General features: G+C 37.6%; 1 protein-coding gene across 1 annotated transcript; it reads right to left on the bottom strand.

Moving 5' to 3' along the window:
• Positions 1-814: 814 nt before the first annotated feature.
• On the bottom strand, positions 815-3,265 carry LOC100017267 (ADP-ribose pyrophosphatase, mitochondrial-like). The gene has a single exon (XM_056793813.1). It carries the CDS (start codon positions 2,483-2,485, stop codon positions 1,586-1,588), a length of 900 nt encoding a protein of 299 aa, XP_056649791.1. The 5' UTR covers positions 2,486-3,265; the 3' UTR covers positions 815-1,585.
• Between the last annotated feature and the right edge of the window lie 12,745 nt (positions 3,266-16,010).

Here is a 16,010-nt window from a genome sequence, read left to right as displayed (position 1 = left end):
GTCTCCGAGGATATTTTATTATCTTTAAAATGTATTTCTAAACCCATGATTCTAAAATACATCAGGATAACATAAATTTCATTGTTCCTCATAGGAACTCCTGAGAGAAAACTACTATACCAAAGTAATCAATACATGCGCTGTAACAAGTCTTGAGGGTTGCTTGATATGGTTTAGCACAAGGTTATACAGTCAGTAAATGTTTGAATCCAGGTCTTCCTGGCAGGCCCACACTTGCACTTTGAAGCAATAATAAAACTTACATTTTAATAGTGTACATTACCATAAGCTTTTGTGGATTAAGCAGATGGGAGGGAGTAATCAGAACTGCTGTTCATTCAGAATAGCTAGAACAATAGATGTAAGCAGGAGTGACAATAATGATAATCACTACATTTGTAGAGTGCTTTAGTGTTTCAAAGTGCTTTCACATCTATTAAATTTCATGAGATCCTCATAACAGCCTAAAGAAGTAGCTAGGGGAGATATTATCCTTATTTTATTAATGAGGGAACTAAGGACCGGAAAGTTTTTCTAGTCCAGGGCCATGATGCTGGCAAAACTGGGACTCAAGTTAAGGTTCTAATTCTGAGGCCAGTGCTTCTCTACCTCTACCACATGAAAGTGATATCTCTCAATTTATTTAGTCTCACCCCACACTCAAATTATAAATTCTTTTAACAATATAAGCCTCCCCCTTAAAAACTAACAGGACCACAAAATCCCGCATTCTCAAGCAAACACATCACTTTTTTTCCCCCTAAATTGTATCGAATTCTTTATTGAGGATTTTCTAAAATGGAAAGAATTTGAGTGCTGGTTCTTAAGTATTTTATTACCACTTTATAAAACAATAACTAGATTTTTACATATAGTTGATTGCTTAAAAGTTAGAAATACTCGGTTTCCATACTTAAAAGTAGTTTTAACATGACTACACAAAATTCATTTTGAAACAGTTAACACAAAAATCAGACTACTTATGGCTCCTTCTGGCACAAATGCTGTGGCATGAAAGCAGCAGTACTACAAAATTCAGGTGGAGAAAAATTAAGCAGAACAAATTATAGAAAGAATTGGCTAAGAAAAAAAAAAGCAAAGAAACTTGCTGGCTAGGCATTTATTTTGGCCTACAAATATTAAAAGAGCAACAGTTATTTAACTTGGGCTAAGAAGAATATAAAAATAACATGTACAAAATGCTATTTATATTTATCTTTTTATGACGAAAAAGCTTCTCTTCTCTTTCCTATTTCACTCTATTTACTTAATACAAATTCCTGACTTAAGGGCAGTTACAGTTTGGGATGTGATTTGTCTTTTTAATTTTTGCAGTACTTCATGACCCACTTCCCCTCCCCTACAGAGAATAAGAAAGAATTTTTAAGAGGTGGAAAGCACAGAAAAACCAATGAGAATGACAAAATTATATTATATGCAGTTATTCATACTGAGTCCCCCAACTAAGCAAAGAATCAGGAGAGATATCTCATAGAGTTTCTTCTTTGAGACCAACCTTGTGACACTTTTAAATGAGCTCTTTGCCTGGACCCAGTGCTGGTTATACCCGTTGTTTCCTAAGCTATCATCCATGGTAGCCCAGGTCTCCATCCTCACTCCAGTGAGCTCCTCGATTCTTGGCCACAATTTCAATGAATTGGGAGTGACTGGCATAGAGCTTGAGTTTATCACTGATTTCCACCCATTTAACCTTTCCAGCATCATCTCCTGCTTCGAGAGTCAGATTATCCATCGTCTCACCCGTTTCATCATGGTAATTCACAGCTTCTGTCTCCATCCATGCATTATCAGTGTTCCGAGGGTCATCCACATATCCCTTATAAACCATTAAATGCTCCTGGCTGAAAAGTTTGTTCAGTTGTTCCTCCAGCTCCTTCTTTTTGGCCTTAGATTTCACTAAGGAATTCATTGCTTCTTCACCAAACTCTCGTTTCAAGGTAGCACTGATTTTCTCTCCTGGATCCACCATGCCTCCTGGGATCGCCCATTCTCCACAGTCTTTCCGTTTTATGGCTACAAACTGTAGGATGTCTTTCCCAGAAACAGGGTGGGAGACCTTATTTCCATGGTTGTCCCTTTTCCATCTAGTAATGATGGGATCTGCAGCATGGTTTGGGCCCCAACGTCCCAAGAGTCCCTGGCCACCTAATCCTGTGCGTCCTGCAGGATTTCTAGGTCGCCCATTTTCAATTTCATATATGCCATTGTGGCTCCTGCGATCAACAAGTCCATCTTTTTCATTGAATTTTGGGGAAAAATCCCTTTCACCTATCTGGGGATCTGCCCACGCTGGCCCTGCCAAGATGGCAGCCGCTGTATATTCCACAGGCTTATATTCATGCCACTCAACCCGCCAAGACACTTTTTCATCTGGGACGTGACTTCGCTCAACCGTGGACCGAGGGTAAGGTGACATTCGTGCTTTACTGTGTGCATTCCCTTCAGCACGCGTGGGGTGTGACATAATTAGAGCTGAGGTGAGATAGGCTCGTAGGAACAACTCCCGCGAGGCCGCCAGACCAGTCACTCGACGCAGCAGGGAAGCCCCGAAAAACAAAGTCACGGCCAGCTTGGAGGTTTGGGAACTTCTTTCCGTGGCCTCGCTGGCTTCCTGGAAGAGGTTTCCCGGAGCTAGGCCGTTCCCGGCGCGGGCACTACTTTTGCGGCTCCTCAGAACCCCAGAGGACGGTTGAACTAGTCCCTCGCCCGCTCCTACACGAAGCTCAACCTCGTTTAGCTCAGTTCACCCACAGCCCGGCAGCTAACAGACCTGCTTACCACAAGACAATGTCATCCAGGTGGTCCCAGGGGAAGCGCTGACAGGTCATCCAGCCGCCTAGACTGGAGACCCAGGAAGTGCAAGTGGCTAGACCCCGCCCTCTGTTCAGGGCCCGCCCCATTCTCGCCCCTAGTCTGGGCTGGCCGCCCCAACCCGCTCACACTCACAGACCCCGCCCCTTCCCTCCAACGTTCCATGAGCCTCACGCCTAGACTTAGGCCAGTACTCTGACACCACCCCCAACCTGGGCTGGGCGCCCCTACTTGCTCACACTCAAACCCCGCCTCTTGCCTCACCCCCCACCCCTGGCCAAGCTCCTAGATCCCAGCCAGCACTCTGACCCCGCCTCCTGCCGTGGGAGCGCGCCCTAACCTATTCACACATACCCCTGTCAAGCGCTTAGACTCCAGCCAGCAATCTGCTCCCATTCCCCGTCCTAGCTGCGGTCTCTGGTTGAGCCCCATACCACCGAACTCCCTAAACTCCTCACTCGTGATTGTGTACCGAGACTGGCCACACTACAGACCACCCGCCCTCCCCCATCCCCGGGTTCCCCAACTCGATTTCTCACCCTGACCAACCACTCCCACCCCTGCTTCCCGTCCAGACTCTCTCAAGTGCCCGGGCCCCACCCCTGTTGGAGCGGTTGCCCCCCCCCCCCCCCCCCCCCCCCCCCCCTCGAGCTCCCTTCAGGTTCAGCATCTACTCGCTGGAACCTGGGTCAGACTCTGGCTCTTCTTTCTTCCCTACTGTCTTTTTCGTAGCTCATCTCCAGCCTTAGCTTAACCTCGTTGCATTTTTAAACACCTCTGACTGTTAGGAAAAGCAACTTTTCTTTAAAACGAACAGTTCCCTTAAAGAAAGAAAACTAGAACAAATATATTATTGGTAGGTGGTATTATGACCCTCATTTTTACAGGTGAAGAAACAGGTAGACTTGGCCAGGTTTGCACAGCTAAGTCTGAACTTGAACTCATGTTTGCCCTAAATCTAGACCCACTATCTCACTCTGCTGTCTTCTTGATTTGGAGTGGGAAGGTCTGATTTCTAATCCCACCTCAGACACTTTACTGACTTTCTCAGCCTTAGTTCATCATAAGTTATAAAAATGAGAGCACTGCATTAAATACCTCTGAGGGTCCTTCCAACTTGTAAATCATTTTTAAAAAAAAGGATAGCTTAGTGAATTCTCTTGCCTACTGCAAAAATAATACTCAGATAAAAGACAAAATGACCTAAATGTGATGTTGAGGTGTATTAGATAACTAGTTCCCTATAAAGAGTGCTGAATTTGGAGTCAGAGGACTTGAGTTCTAATCCTGTTTCTTGTACTTAAAGACTAATGTGAATTTAGGCATCATTAAAACTCTGGCCATCAGTTTCCTCATGTGAAATGAAACTAGGTGACATTGAAAGCCCCTTCTATCTCCTAAAACTATGGTGACAGAAACAACCTCTGAATAATTAAGTAACTTTAGAATAATGTGAAAGTATCAGTCATACTAAGTTGTGTTCTGTTTTGTTCTCTCTCCTAAACTTAAATAGTTCAATAGGTTCACAAAATCTTAAACTGAAAAGGAATTTAGTAAGAGGTTATCAAGCACTTCAACTCCAAGAAGTCTCTGCTTAAACACTTCCAGAGAAACAAATAGCTACCTTATAAGGCAGAACATTCCATTTTTGGGCAACTAAATATAAGACATTGCTAAGTCTGAGAAGTGCAGGTTGTCAGAAGTTATCCTATTTCTAGTTTTTTTCCCCCTTTTGTTGAGTTTCTTTCTTCAAACAGTAATATACAATCCCTCAGGCAGGATTTGGAAATTTACTCACCCAGAAAACTGGCCACATGTGGAGCTGTCTCTGCTCAGGTACACAGTATACCATTACTATTTAATAGTTTTTTGTTTTTTTTTACTAACCCTAACCCTAACTCCTACTAGTAACACCAATATTGACACATCTCTTTTTCTTCCTTTTCCATTACTAAGTGCCTAGGCAAGTGGGGAACCAATAATTATAGCATTTATATAGCATTTTAAGGTTTTATAAGTTTACATGTGTTATCTTACTTGATCTTCACAATTAATTTGTGAATTTGATATTATCTCCATTTTACAGATGAAGAAAAGGTTGCAAAGAGACAGGTTGAGTGATTTGCTTGCCGACAAACAGCTAAGTAATTGTCTGAGACAGGATTCAAACTCCGATCTTTCTGAGATCAAGTTCAGCTCACTATCCACTCTACCTCCTACCTGCTGATTAACATTGATATATACGAAGACTGCTAATGAAAACAGAAGAGAAAGGGACAACAGACTGTATTCTTCTCAGGGAACGGAATGGAGGCTTTCCTGCACCTATACCTGGTGTCTCTTGTGGAGGTACTACTTAGTTTTCCCTGCTTCGTTGATTCCTTTGAGATAAGTCACATCTCAGCTTCCAGAATTATCAATTGTTCAGTCTTTAGTTCTCTACCTATAAGGATCAAATGAAATCACAAATGTGAAGTGCTTTGTAAACTTCAAAGCACTAGTGTTGTCAAACTCAAATAGAAAATGGGGGGAAAAGGAACTAGTCTATAAGTAAGAATCCCTAGAGGTTGAATATTGACTTAGTTTCAAAAATATGTTACTTATGTCTTTATTATATTTTAACTTATTTTGTTAAATATTGTCCAGTTACATTTTAATCTGGTTCAGATACCCTTGGGAATACTGCTGGCAGCATACAGCCTGCAGGCTGAAGAGTTGTCACCTATGTATCAAATAAAAGCTAACTATTATTGTTATGATCCAGGATTAGTATCTAAGATATCATGCCTGAACTCTCATACAGGTCTGTCCAAGAGCCAAATATTTTTATGGGCATATATATAGTAAAATATCTCCCATCACTGTGGCCTGAGGTAAAGAAACCAACACTGATTATTAAATCAATCAGACCCCTGGGGACCTGAGAAGCATTTATAAATGCAGATATCTGAACTAGTCTCCTTATTGCCTCAAACACTTCCATTTGAGAAAATATTCTTCACTGGCATTTGAGGAAATGTAATCTGCTGCCGCTCATTGTCAGGAACCTGAGGGGAAGAAGCCCCATGCCATGGGCACTTCTGTCAGTCTATGTCTAGAAAACTCCCACCTGCTTTCTTTCCTAATCTCTATGAATCTGAATTACCATCTTTACCTTCTCTTTTTATCAGTCATCCTCAACAAAACCCACTGTTTATCTCTGCTTTCTCTCCAGTCTCTCCTCTTCAGACTTAGCATCTGGAATCCAGTCCTAATTTTAACAAACTCTCCTTCATCCTGTACTCCTTTTTAAAATTCCTTTTTCATCAAGCACTCATAGGGTCCTCCAGGGACATAGCACTACATTGTTTGACAACCAATCCAATAATGAGTATTCCTTGTTTAATGCCCTGATGATACATGGGATCATGAGAAGGAAGAGGTATGCCTCTCCCTGGACTTCATAACTTGTAGCACTTACCTCACAGAGTAATTGTAAGGATTAAATGAGATAATAAATGAAAAGCACTTTTCAAAGCTTAAAGTGCTATGTAAACTCTAGCTATTGTTATTTTAGAATCTGGCTTCTGGAGTTCTAGTAAGATCACCAAGTTAAAAATTGCAAATAGCTTAGTATCCCTTTATTATTTCAAAATTGAAAGAAATGTGTCCCAAAGCCCAAAGGATTAACAGCAAATAATACAGGGAAAAGGGAAAGGATTCACAGGAAATATACCACAGAAAAACCTTCTGAGAGACAAGGGAAAATGAGGAAACAGTCAAGAAAATAGCCTCAAATCATGAATAATAACATAAGATGAAAGAAAGTGACTCCAAAACTTATAATGAAAAAGGTAGTACCATAACAACCTATGAACAGAGCTTTCCCCACTTCATCACATTGCCTCCTTCCTGGATTGATATTTCTAAGAATGTATTCCTCAGAAAGAGTCTTGGGGAACCCAGTGTCTCATTATTAACTGGGTTGTCTGGATAGAGTGAGACTTTTGTCTTTTAGACCCTCTTTTGAATCTAGAAGGACATCCAGTCCATAAAAGATTCGATTTTAGAGTATCCTACAAGGGGAAAGGAGTTAAAAAAGGAATATATTCAATTAATATAGCTTAAAAAGGAGCAACAAACAAATATTCCACACCAAAAATGTCAATTATGGGAGAAGGAGGAAGGTAGATTATTATTTGATATGTGAAAAAAAGAAGAAAAGAAGAAAAAATAACAAAAGTAGATTAAAGGAATTTGGTCTTTGGTAAGATAATTAGAGAAGGGCTCTGGAAGGAACTAAGGAAAAGGCTAATGAAAGCAAAAGAAATGGCAGGGATGGGTTCAGTTTTGGAGGGCTATATATATGTATATATAAATACATATAAACACACACACAGATTTTAATGGAAGAAAAAGAAAACTTATTTAGCTATGACAGAGCACAGAACTTGGAGACAGAAAGATCAGAATTCAAATCTTCCCTCAGACCCTTACTACCTATGAGATTCTGGGCAAATCATTTAACTTTTCTCAGCCTTGGTTTACTAATTTATAAAACTGAAATAATAATAGCACCTGGGGCAGCTTGGTAGCTCAATGGATTGAGAGCCAGGCCTAGAGACCAACTGTCCTGGGTTCAAATGTGGCCTTGGATACTGCATGACCCTGAGCAATTCACTTAAACCCTATTGCCCTAGCTCTTTCACCACTCTTCTGCCTTGGAACCAATACATAGTATTGATTCCAAGATGGAAGGTAAGGGTTAAAAATATAAAGCACATACCTCTCCAACTTATTATTAGGATGGAATGAGATCCTATATAAAGCACTTTGCAAATCTTAAATTGCTATACAACTGTTTGCAAATAATAATTATATACTAATATTTAAATATACTTATCACTAGCATGAAAGAGAATGGCAAAATGAACAATAAAATAAAACCCAAATGATTTGTTGGATACAAATATAGCAACCCTTAGCCCAACCCTTGGAACAATGTAGTTGTCATTCCAGTCTGCTGAGTGGCATAGACATTGAAGGTGGGTCCGCTTCTGGGCATGCATGATGAAGCAGCCCTTCTCCCTCTCCACCCATACCCCAGCTAATACACACATCAGAGTATGTGTAAATATTTTCTGAATGTTTCCTGTCAGCTGCTGGGCCTCAAGGATTTGTATTGATGAAAAGTTTTAAATGGCTGACAAATCAAAAAATATGTTAAAGGAGCCCCCATCTCAGGCTTCCTCTTTCTGCCAGCAAGGATACCAGGATCACTACTGAGCTGTCTGCCTCAAGAATAGGGTTGGCGGTGATGTGCACTTCCTTTAAGCCAGGAGCTTATGGTTTCCTAGGCAAGACTATGCCTAGGATGGGACTCTCTCCTGTTTATATCTTCCCTTCTGTAGTATGGTGCCTTGTGATATCTAAAAGGAAGCTGGTGCTTACCCACTTCAGGATACCCGGGGAGCAGGAAAGCTGTTTCAAACCCAGCAGCAACAATAGCAGATACACATACACTGGCTGAAAAGGAAGAGTAGCCCACAAAGATAGAGATACCCAGAAAGAAAATGTTTATTTAGTGTTGATCAATGTAGGTAATAAACTGAAACTGATTGTATATGTCTACTGTAGTTAAAATGTAAAATAGCAAACTAGCAGCCTCTATAAAGAAAATATTTGAAAATGTTCCAGCAAGGCTTTCATATTAATAACCTCAACTGTTGTACTATGTAGTGACACATTGCTAAATATTATTGTAATCCTTTTATGATTCTTTATTATTTAGCATTCCCTCTTTTTTTGAAGAATAAAATTCCCTGTTCCATAACCAATTTATTTTCTATATTGGATACTTGCTTTACTTAGGGGTAAGGGCATATAGTAAAGAAACCTTGTCTTTGAAGTCATCATTCTATGATGAGAAACTATGAATTGTTTTAACTACTTGGGTAACAGCTATTCAATTGCCTTAGTGTCCTAGAAGGGGAAAGACATCAACTGTTTGATGATAGTTTAGATTTCTTTTATTTTTCTTTAAGAACTTCTACATATATCTTTTGACAAATTATCTATTGGGGAATGACTCTTCTTTTTATAAATTTAGATAAGTTCATTATTTATCATGGATATGAGGCCTTTGTCAGAAAAACTCAAAAGCAAAAACATTTTCCTAATTACCTTTCCCTTCTATTTTTAACTATAGCAGTTTTGTTGAGACTCAGTTTCTTTTACTGAATTACCCATTTCTTGTCCTTCAAGTGTGAGTGTACTCTAAACCTCTGTCATAGGTCATTTTTTCTTTTCTCTCCTCAAACTCATCATCTTTCATGAGTTTAATGATCACCTACATATAACTTCCAGACCTATGTATCTGACCTTTGAGCTCTGTGTTGCCAATTAAATGCTGAACAGCACCTAGATACATCATCATCATCATCCCAAATTCATCATATATAAAACAGACCTCAAGGCCATTTCCATTAAATCTACCTATCTTCCAAATGTCCCTATTTGCAGTGAGAATACCACCATTCTTTTAATTACAACCTTAGAGACATCTTGACTCTTCTCTTTCCCTCATCCTACATATCCAATCATTTTCTAAGACTTCTTAATTCTACCCTCATGACATCTCTTTCCTTTACCCTTTTCTCCATTCAAGTGGACACTATCCTAATTTGGATACTGATTGCCTATTGTTTGATTTAATGCAATATCCTCAAAACTGGTTGCTTTGCTTCTATTGTTTCTCCTTTCAAATGTATCCTCCACCTTGTTGCCAAAATAATATTTCTAAAACCAATATCTGACTGTCAGCTGCCTACTTAAAAATCTTTAGTAGGTCTTGCAAAAGACCTACTAAATACAAAATTCTCAGTCTGCGTTTAAATTTTTATGCAATATGAAACCTATCTTCCTTTCAGGATATTTCATTTTACTTCTCTTCAAGCAATCTACAGTCAGTCAATATAACATAATACCTTTCCCCCAAACTCAACATTCTGTCTCCTGATATGTCACCATGTCTTCATGCAAACAATACTTTGTGAAAAAGCATTTTGTATACCTTATTCATACAAGTCACATGCCTTATATACCTTAACCCATTTAAACTTCAAAACAATCTTCTGAAGTAGGTACTGGTAAAGAAAGAGGTTCACAGAGGTTAGATGATTTGTCTGTGATCAAAGTATCAGAGGTAAGATATGGATTCCTCTACTAATGGTTTATTTTGTTGAATCCCTAACCTCTCTTTGAACCTCTGACTTATTTTAAAGTCCAATTTAAGTGACATCTATTTTCTTTGTGAAACCCTTCTTGATTTAAATTATGAAGGCTCCTCTTCAAATTATCTTCTACTATTTATCAGTAAACTATCTGTTTACTTTTATAATATCCTAGTAGAGCAATTATCAAACTTTTTGCTTTTAGGACCCATTAACACTCTTAAAAATTATTGAGAATCTTTCACCTCAAGAGCTTTTGTTTATATTGTATCTGTCAATATTTATCATATTATATTAAATGGTCCCCTTGAAAGGGGGATTCTCAAAAGTCTGTTGATTACACTTTGAGGAATGATGCCCATAGAATGTAGTCTGATTTGCTAGTCTGATTTTTCTTTTCTTTTTTGTCTTCACATTTCTCATGTCAAGCACATCTTAATAAAGCTTTATTACATTTAGTTTGATTGTACTGGAACAACATTAAAACCATTACTTCACAGATTTTTCTTCATTCTCCTTTATCCTTAACCCTAGTCCCTTACTCCCTTCTAATCTGGGGGCAGAGGATGGAGACTTGGGAATTGAAGGTGGAATTATATTAGCATGAGTCCCACAAGCCAATCTGGTTTCGAAGTGATCTTTCTGGATGTTTTATGTTCATTGAGAGTCTTTAGCTTTCCCCAAATGCACATAAGCCAAAGATTTTGTGTGTTAGTTCTTTGATTTGGTAGTTTTCATTCAAATTGTGCATTAAAAATGAATATCCATCTTAAAACAATTGGTATGATTAATCATCTATTGAATTTTTCATCGCCCAAAAGGCAGTGTTTTATGTAATGCACTTACATCGTTAAGATACTTCTTCTAAGTCAGAGAGACACATTTATGTTAAGTCAGGAATCATGCTGAAAAGCTCTGTACTCCTACCTTCTTATTTTACACATGTATATGAGGTTTTTCACTTCATTGATTCTATCTGCATCAGTTTTTGAGACATACATCTCAATTGTAAATAGATTCCCCATAATTTTGGGGTGGAAATACAATTGATACTTTATTTTTCCTAATGAATACACGAATAGGATAGAATGTGTAGCAAAATGAAAGATTAAAAAATCAGTTAAGCAATTTAAAGTCAGGTATTAATACATATAAATCTATTACTCCTACTTTTCTTTGAAAACCAGAAAGAAATGTAAAGACCTCCTCAACAATATGTTGGTGAATCTCTTTCTTTATGTATCTCCAAATCACTTTTAAAACCACATTTTCTTCCCTTATTTCAACCTTATCAGGCAAAGATATCCAAGGCATGTTTTTCTTCTCCATTTCACTTGCCTACATTATATATAATGAAATGGAATAAAAAAAACATAGTTCACCCATAAATGCTTATAATTCAAAATAGAAATGCTACCTCATGGCTATATATATGATATGTGAAAAACAACCTTTACATTATTGTACAAACAAAACAAAAAACCATCAAGACAGTTTTTAAAAAAAATTATTCTGAAGTCAACACTGCCCCTGCCCACCTGCCATACCAATTGAAGACTGAATTTTTCACTTTCATAATGTTTAGTGTAAGAAAATTGTTCTTTGCAGTCATATATGTCCCAAACCTTATGTCATTAAATTAGCCAGGTTTTTCATCCTGTCTTTGGTGTAAAATACTTGTCTTACTTTGAGACAGCTTTACTTCCCTAAGCCTCACTTTCTGCATTTGAAAATAAAGGAATTAAAGTAGCTAGACACTCTGGTACATTCCAACTCTAGACCTGAGGATGCCGTAGTAGTATATTAGTTTAATTTAATTTTTGATCACAGAGATAAATAGTACATGAGAAGGCATGTGAACTCATAGTGACATGGTGTATGACATATGCAAACCTGTCAGTTTCCAGCCTACTCTTGTAACAAGCCAACTCCATTACCTTCTCTTTCTTTCTTCCTAAACCCTCTATATTCACTTAACTAAGGGAAGCTTAAAAAATATCTGATTCAGATAAGGAGTAAAACTAGATGAGATTAAGAGCTTCTCATCATTGCTTTTACCATGATATTATAAAAGTTGGGTAGTTAGACAAAGAGGGCAATCAAAACCACCCAGCCATCTTGGATTAGAATTCAATGCATTAGCTATGTCAGGTCAACTCCACTTAGCAAACAAAACCATGTTTTAAAAATACACACATGTATAAATATGCACACGTGCCTATACAAATCTATGCTATAATCAGGATAATCATACATCTATTATGCATGTATGTATATAACCTATGCATGCCTATGTATGAATGTATCTATACAATATAAATGTATATATGCATATATGTGTGTACATGTACATATACATAAATCTATCACAGAATAACAAAATCTAGAAGTGGAGAGAGGTGACATAGTTTATTTAATGCAACCTGTTCCTGACCAGACATCTACTCTGTAGCATTCCCCTCTCATAGACATCCATCCTCAGCTTCAACATCTCCAGGAAAGAGGAACCCACTGACTAATTAATTGGTGGTGGAGTTGTGAATTGATCCTGCCATTCAGGATCATAAAAAGGGATTTTTGTATTCAATTTGTATTCATAGCTGCTCTTTTTTGTGGTGGCAAAGAATTGGAAATTGAGGGGGTGTCTATCAATTGAGGAATGGCTGAACAAATCATGGCATACACTGGTGATGGAATACTATTGTGCTACAAGAAATGAGAAGCAGGATAATTTCAGAATAAAGCTGGAAAGACCTACATGAACTGATACAGAGCAAAATAAGCAGAACCTGGGGAACTCTGTACATAGTAACAGAAAATTTGTATAATGACCAACTGCGAAAGAGTTAGCTACTCTCTGCAATGCAATGATTTGATACAATTCTGAAGGACTTATGACAAAGCATGTTGTCTGTCCCCAGAGAAAGAACTATTAGAGTCAAATGCAAGATAAAAGAATACTATCCTTCACATCAGTTTATGATTTTATTTTGGAGGTCTTGTTTTGTAGCAGTGTTCTCTGACAATGATGGGAGTATGTTTTGTATAATAATACACAAAACCCAGGTCAAAATGCTTACCATCTAGAGGAGAGGTGGAGGGAAGGGTGGGAGGGAGAAAATTTGGGCGTATAATTTTGGAAAAGGTATGTTGAAAATTGTTATTACATGTACTCAGGAGAATAAAATATCTTTGAATAAAAAACACTTAAAAAAAAGAGGACCCCCCCCAAAGGCTGGCCTTTTACTTCTGGACAGTTCTAATCAGAAATATTTTCTTTACATTGAGCTAAAGTCTACACTACCTTTTTGCATCCATTGTTACAAATTCTGTTCTTTGAGACCAGATTATGATCTTTCTGTTACTGCCTCTTAATGATTTTATATTGTCATCCTATTATATATTATAATATATATACATTATACTTTATTGTACAAATATCATATTATAAAGTTTTCAGCTCACAAAAAGTTTTGATTTTTTCCTCATAAACTGTTGTCTAGTGATGATTCCCCCATGTCAGATTTGTATAGGTGATTCTTTGTCTCTAAATATAAGACAGTAATCCCTGTAAAATTAATGTTATCAGCATTAGCCCATCTTCCTAATCTCTAAAAATCTTTCTGGATACTGACTTAATTATTCAATGTATTAGTTCTTCATCCTAACTTTGAATTATCTGCAAATTTTATAAATGAATTAATTCCCATAAGTACAATTTTTCCAGAGATAAGATTATGCTAGATAAAGAATGACATGTGAAATCATATTTTAAATGGTGAGATACCATTTCACAATTGTATTAGAAACCTGCATACTTCAAGTTCAAAGTAGTTGGAACTATGTTCATTGTCCAAAGCTAATGGCCCACTCTCTTTTTTTTTTTTAATTTCTCAAATGATAGAGCTTGGATCCTTAACATGGAGGAAATATTTCGCTGTGAAAATCTAAACTGTCTAGTTCAGCTTCCTGGGAAAAGAGTAGGGAGGGAGTGAGGAAAAGACTTTCTGTAAAAATCTGCTTAAGGGTTCAGTTTACGGGGTGGACAAGTGATGTTGAATTTCCTCCTATATATTAGAAAGAAAATCTGGATTTATTAACACCATTTTCTCAAACAGTAATTGACTGCTGGCACCATTTCCTAAGGCTCTCATTGGATTTAATTGGCTTCACTTATTCATTACATACAGTATTTTTTTAAATGATGGCAGTGAACACGAGTATCAAACTGCCAACTTTAATTCCCTTCTTCAGAGACATTCACCTCATCTCCTGTTTGCTAGGGATAGTGGGGTATCTGTGGATGAAAAATTATAATTGATTTGTACCTCTTTCTTTTAAATTCCCTGTTTTATTAAAATAACAGCAATGAAAATAGAACTGAGCCTTTTACTGTTTTTTTCCACTGCTTTGTATTTCCAATTGATTATAACTGACCTATAGCATCGCATCTGAAATTTAAGTTTCTCCCTAATGCTTTTTTGCATGTATGTCATGTTGTTTTCAAAACTATTTAACAGCTCCATCTGTTTGGCAATCTTCATTTTTGAACATCGTATGGAAGAATTTCAGGAACAGCAAAAGGTCATTTGGGCCTTTGAGCTTTCTTCTCTGTGTCTTGGAGAATTCTGTCTGTTTGTTGTATGCTTTTTATTCTCTTAAGCATTGCATGTTAACTAGCATCTAACAGAAGACTTTAATTAGGTGCATTAGAAACTCTAGAACATAAGCAGTTCCTTTCTACACAATTGAGTGAGTCTGTATAAATTCACAGGGGTTCATGCATCTTTTAATTGCATCTTTTTTTTTTTACTCTGGGCTATATTTTTAACTCTAATATTAATCAGATCAGTATAATGGGATGACTTTCTGGATAAGGAGTCAGGAATCCTGGGTATTGCTCAGAACTCTGTTACTTATTATCTATGTGAACTTGAGCATATTATTTAATCTTCTGTGCCTCAGTTTCCTCATCTGTAAAAGAAGTTGATAACTGGTATTTATATAGCATTTTAAAGTTTGAAAAAAAAATGAACACATTGTTTTATTTGAGTCTCACAAGAGCCCCTTGAAGGAATTATTATAGATATTATCTTCATTGACAGATTAAAGACATTGAGGCCAAGAGAATATTTTTATTAGATGACCTCTAAGGTCTCTTTCCTGACCTTTCCATATGATTATGTTTCATCTGTTGAAGTTCTTGGGTTTATGTCCTACAATTTTCTATTTGTCTGTGGATGATTTTTTGTGCTAGCAATCAGGTTTCCCAGGATTAAAATGCCCCCACTTATCCTAGACACTTGTGCTTTTTTTTTTTTAAACCCTTACCTTACCTTCTGACCTGGAATCAATACGGTATATAGGCAATGGGGGTTAAGTGACTTGCCCAGGGTCACATAATTGGGAAGTGTCTGAGGCCACATTTGAACCTAGGACCTCCCTTCTCTAGGTCTGGCTCTCAATCTACTGAGCCACCCAGCTTCCCCCACTTATGCTTTTGAGTTTTCTCCTACTATTTATATTGAAACCACCCCTAGTCTGGGGCTTTGGAACAAATAGTGGTTTGGTGGTCTCTGTGACTCCAGTGACTTGAATGAAGATGAGCAACATTTCAAGAATTCAGAGCTGCTCAATCCTTTTGATTCCTGAAGAACATTCTTCAGGGAAAGAATGACTCTGAGGAACATTGTTGACATAATCATCACTTTGCCTTTACTGATTAATTGCCCTCAATCTCTGGAGAATCTCCCAAAGGTGATATTGCTTTTCTGGAAGCCACCACCTAAATACTGCTGTTTTGTTCATTTGCTTTTGTTTATTTTTATCAATGCTAAACCATGGCTAACATTTGTAGAAAGCCTCTCCCCTCCTTGTGGGTTTTTCAAAGTTTCACTTGACTGAACCAGAATTTCACACATAGCATTCCCGCATACTCATTAGCTGGCATATTGACTGTTCTGTTAG

The sequence above is a fragment of the Monodelphis domestica genome, chromosome 4 (genome assembly GCF_027887165.1).
Source record: "Monodelphis domestica isolate mMonDom1 chromosome 4, mMonDom1.pri, whole genome shotgun sequence".
Classification (NCBI taxonomy): domain Eukaryota; kingdom Metazoa; phylum Chordata; class Mammalia; order Didelphimorphia; family Didelphidae; genus Monodelphis; species Monodelphis domestica.
The sequence above is the reverse complement of the archived record's forward strand: the minus strand, read 5'-3'. Positions and strand labels throughout refer to the sequence as shown.

What these genes read in the sequence shown, in the direction of transcription:
- LOC100017267 (XM_056793813.1), bottom strand. Translation starts at nt 2,485, where the DNA reads ATGTCACACCCCACGCGTGCTGAAGGGAATGCACACAGTAAAGCACGA.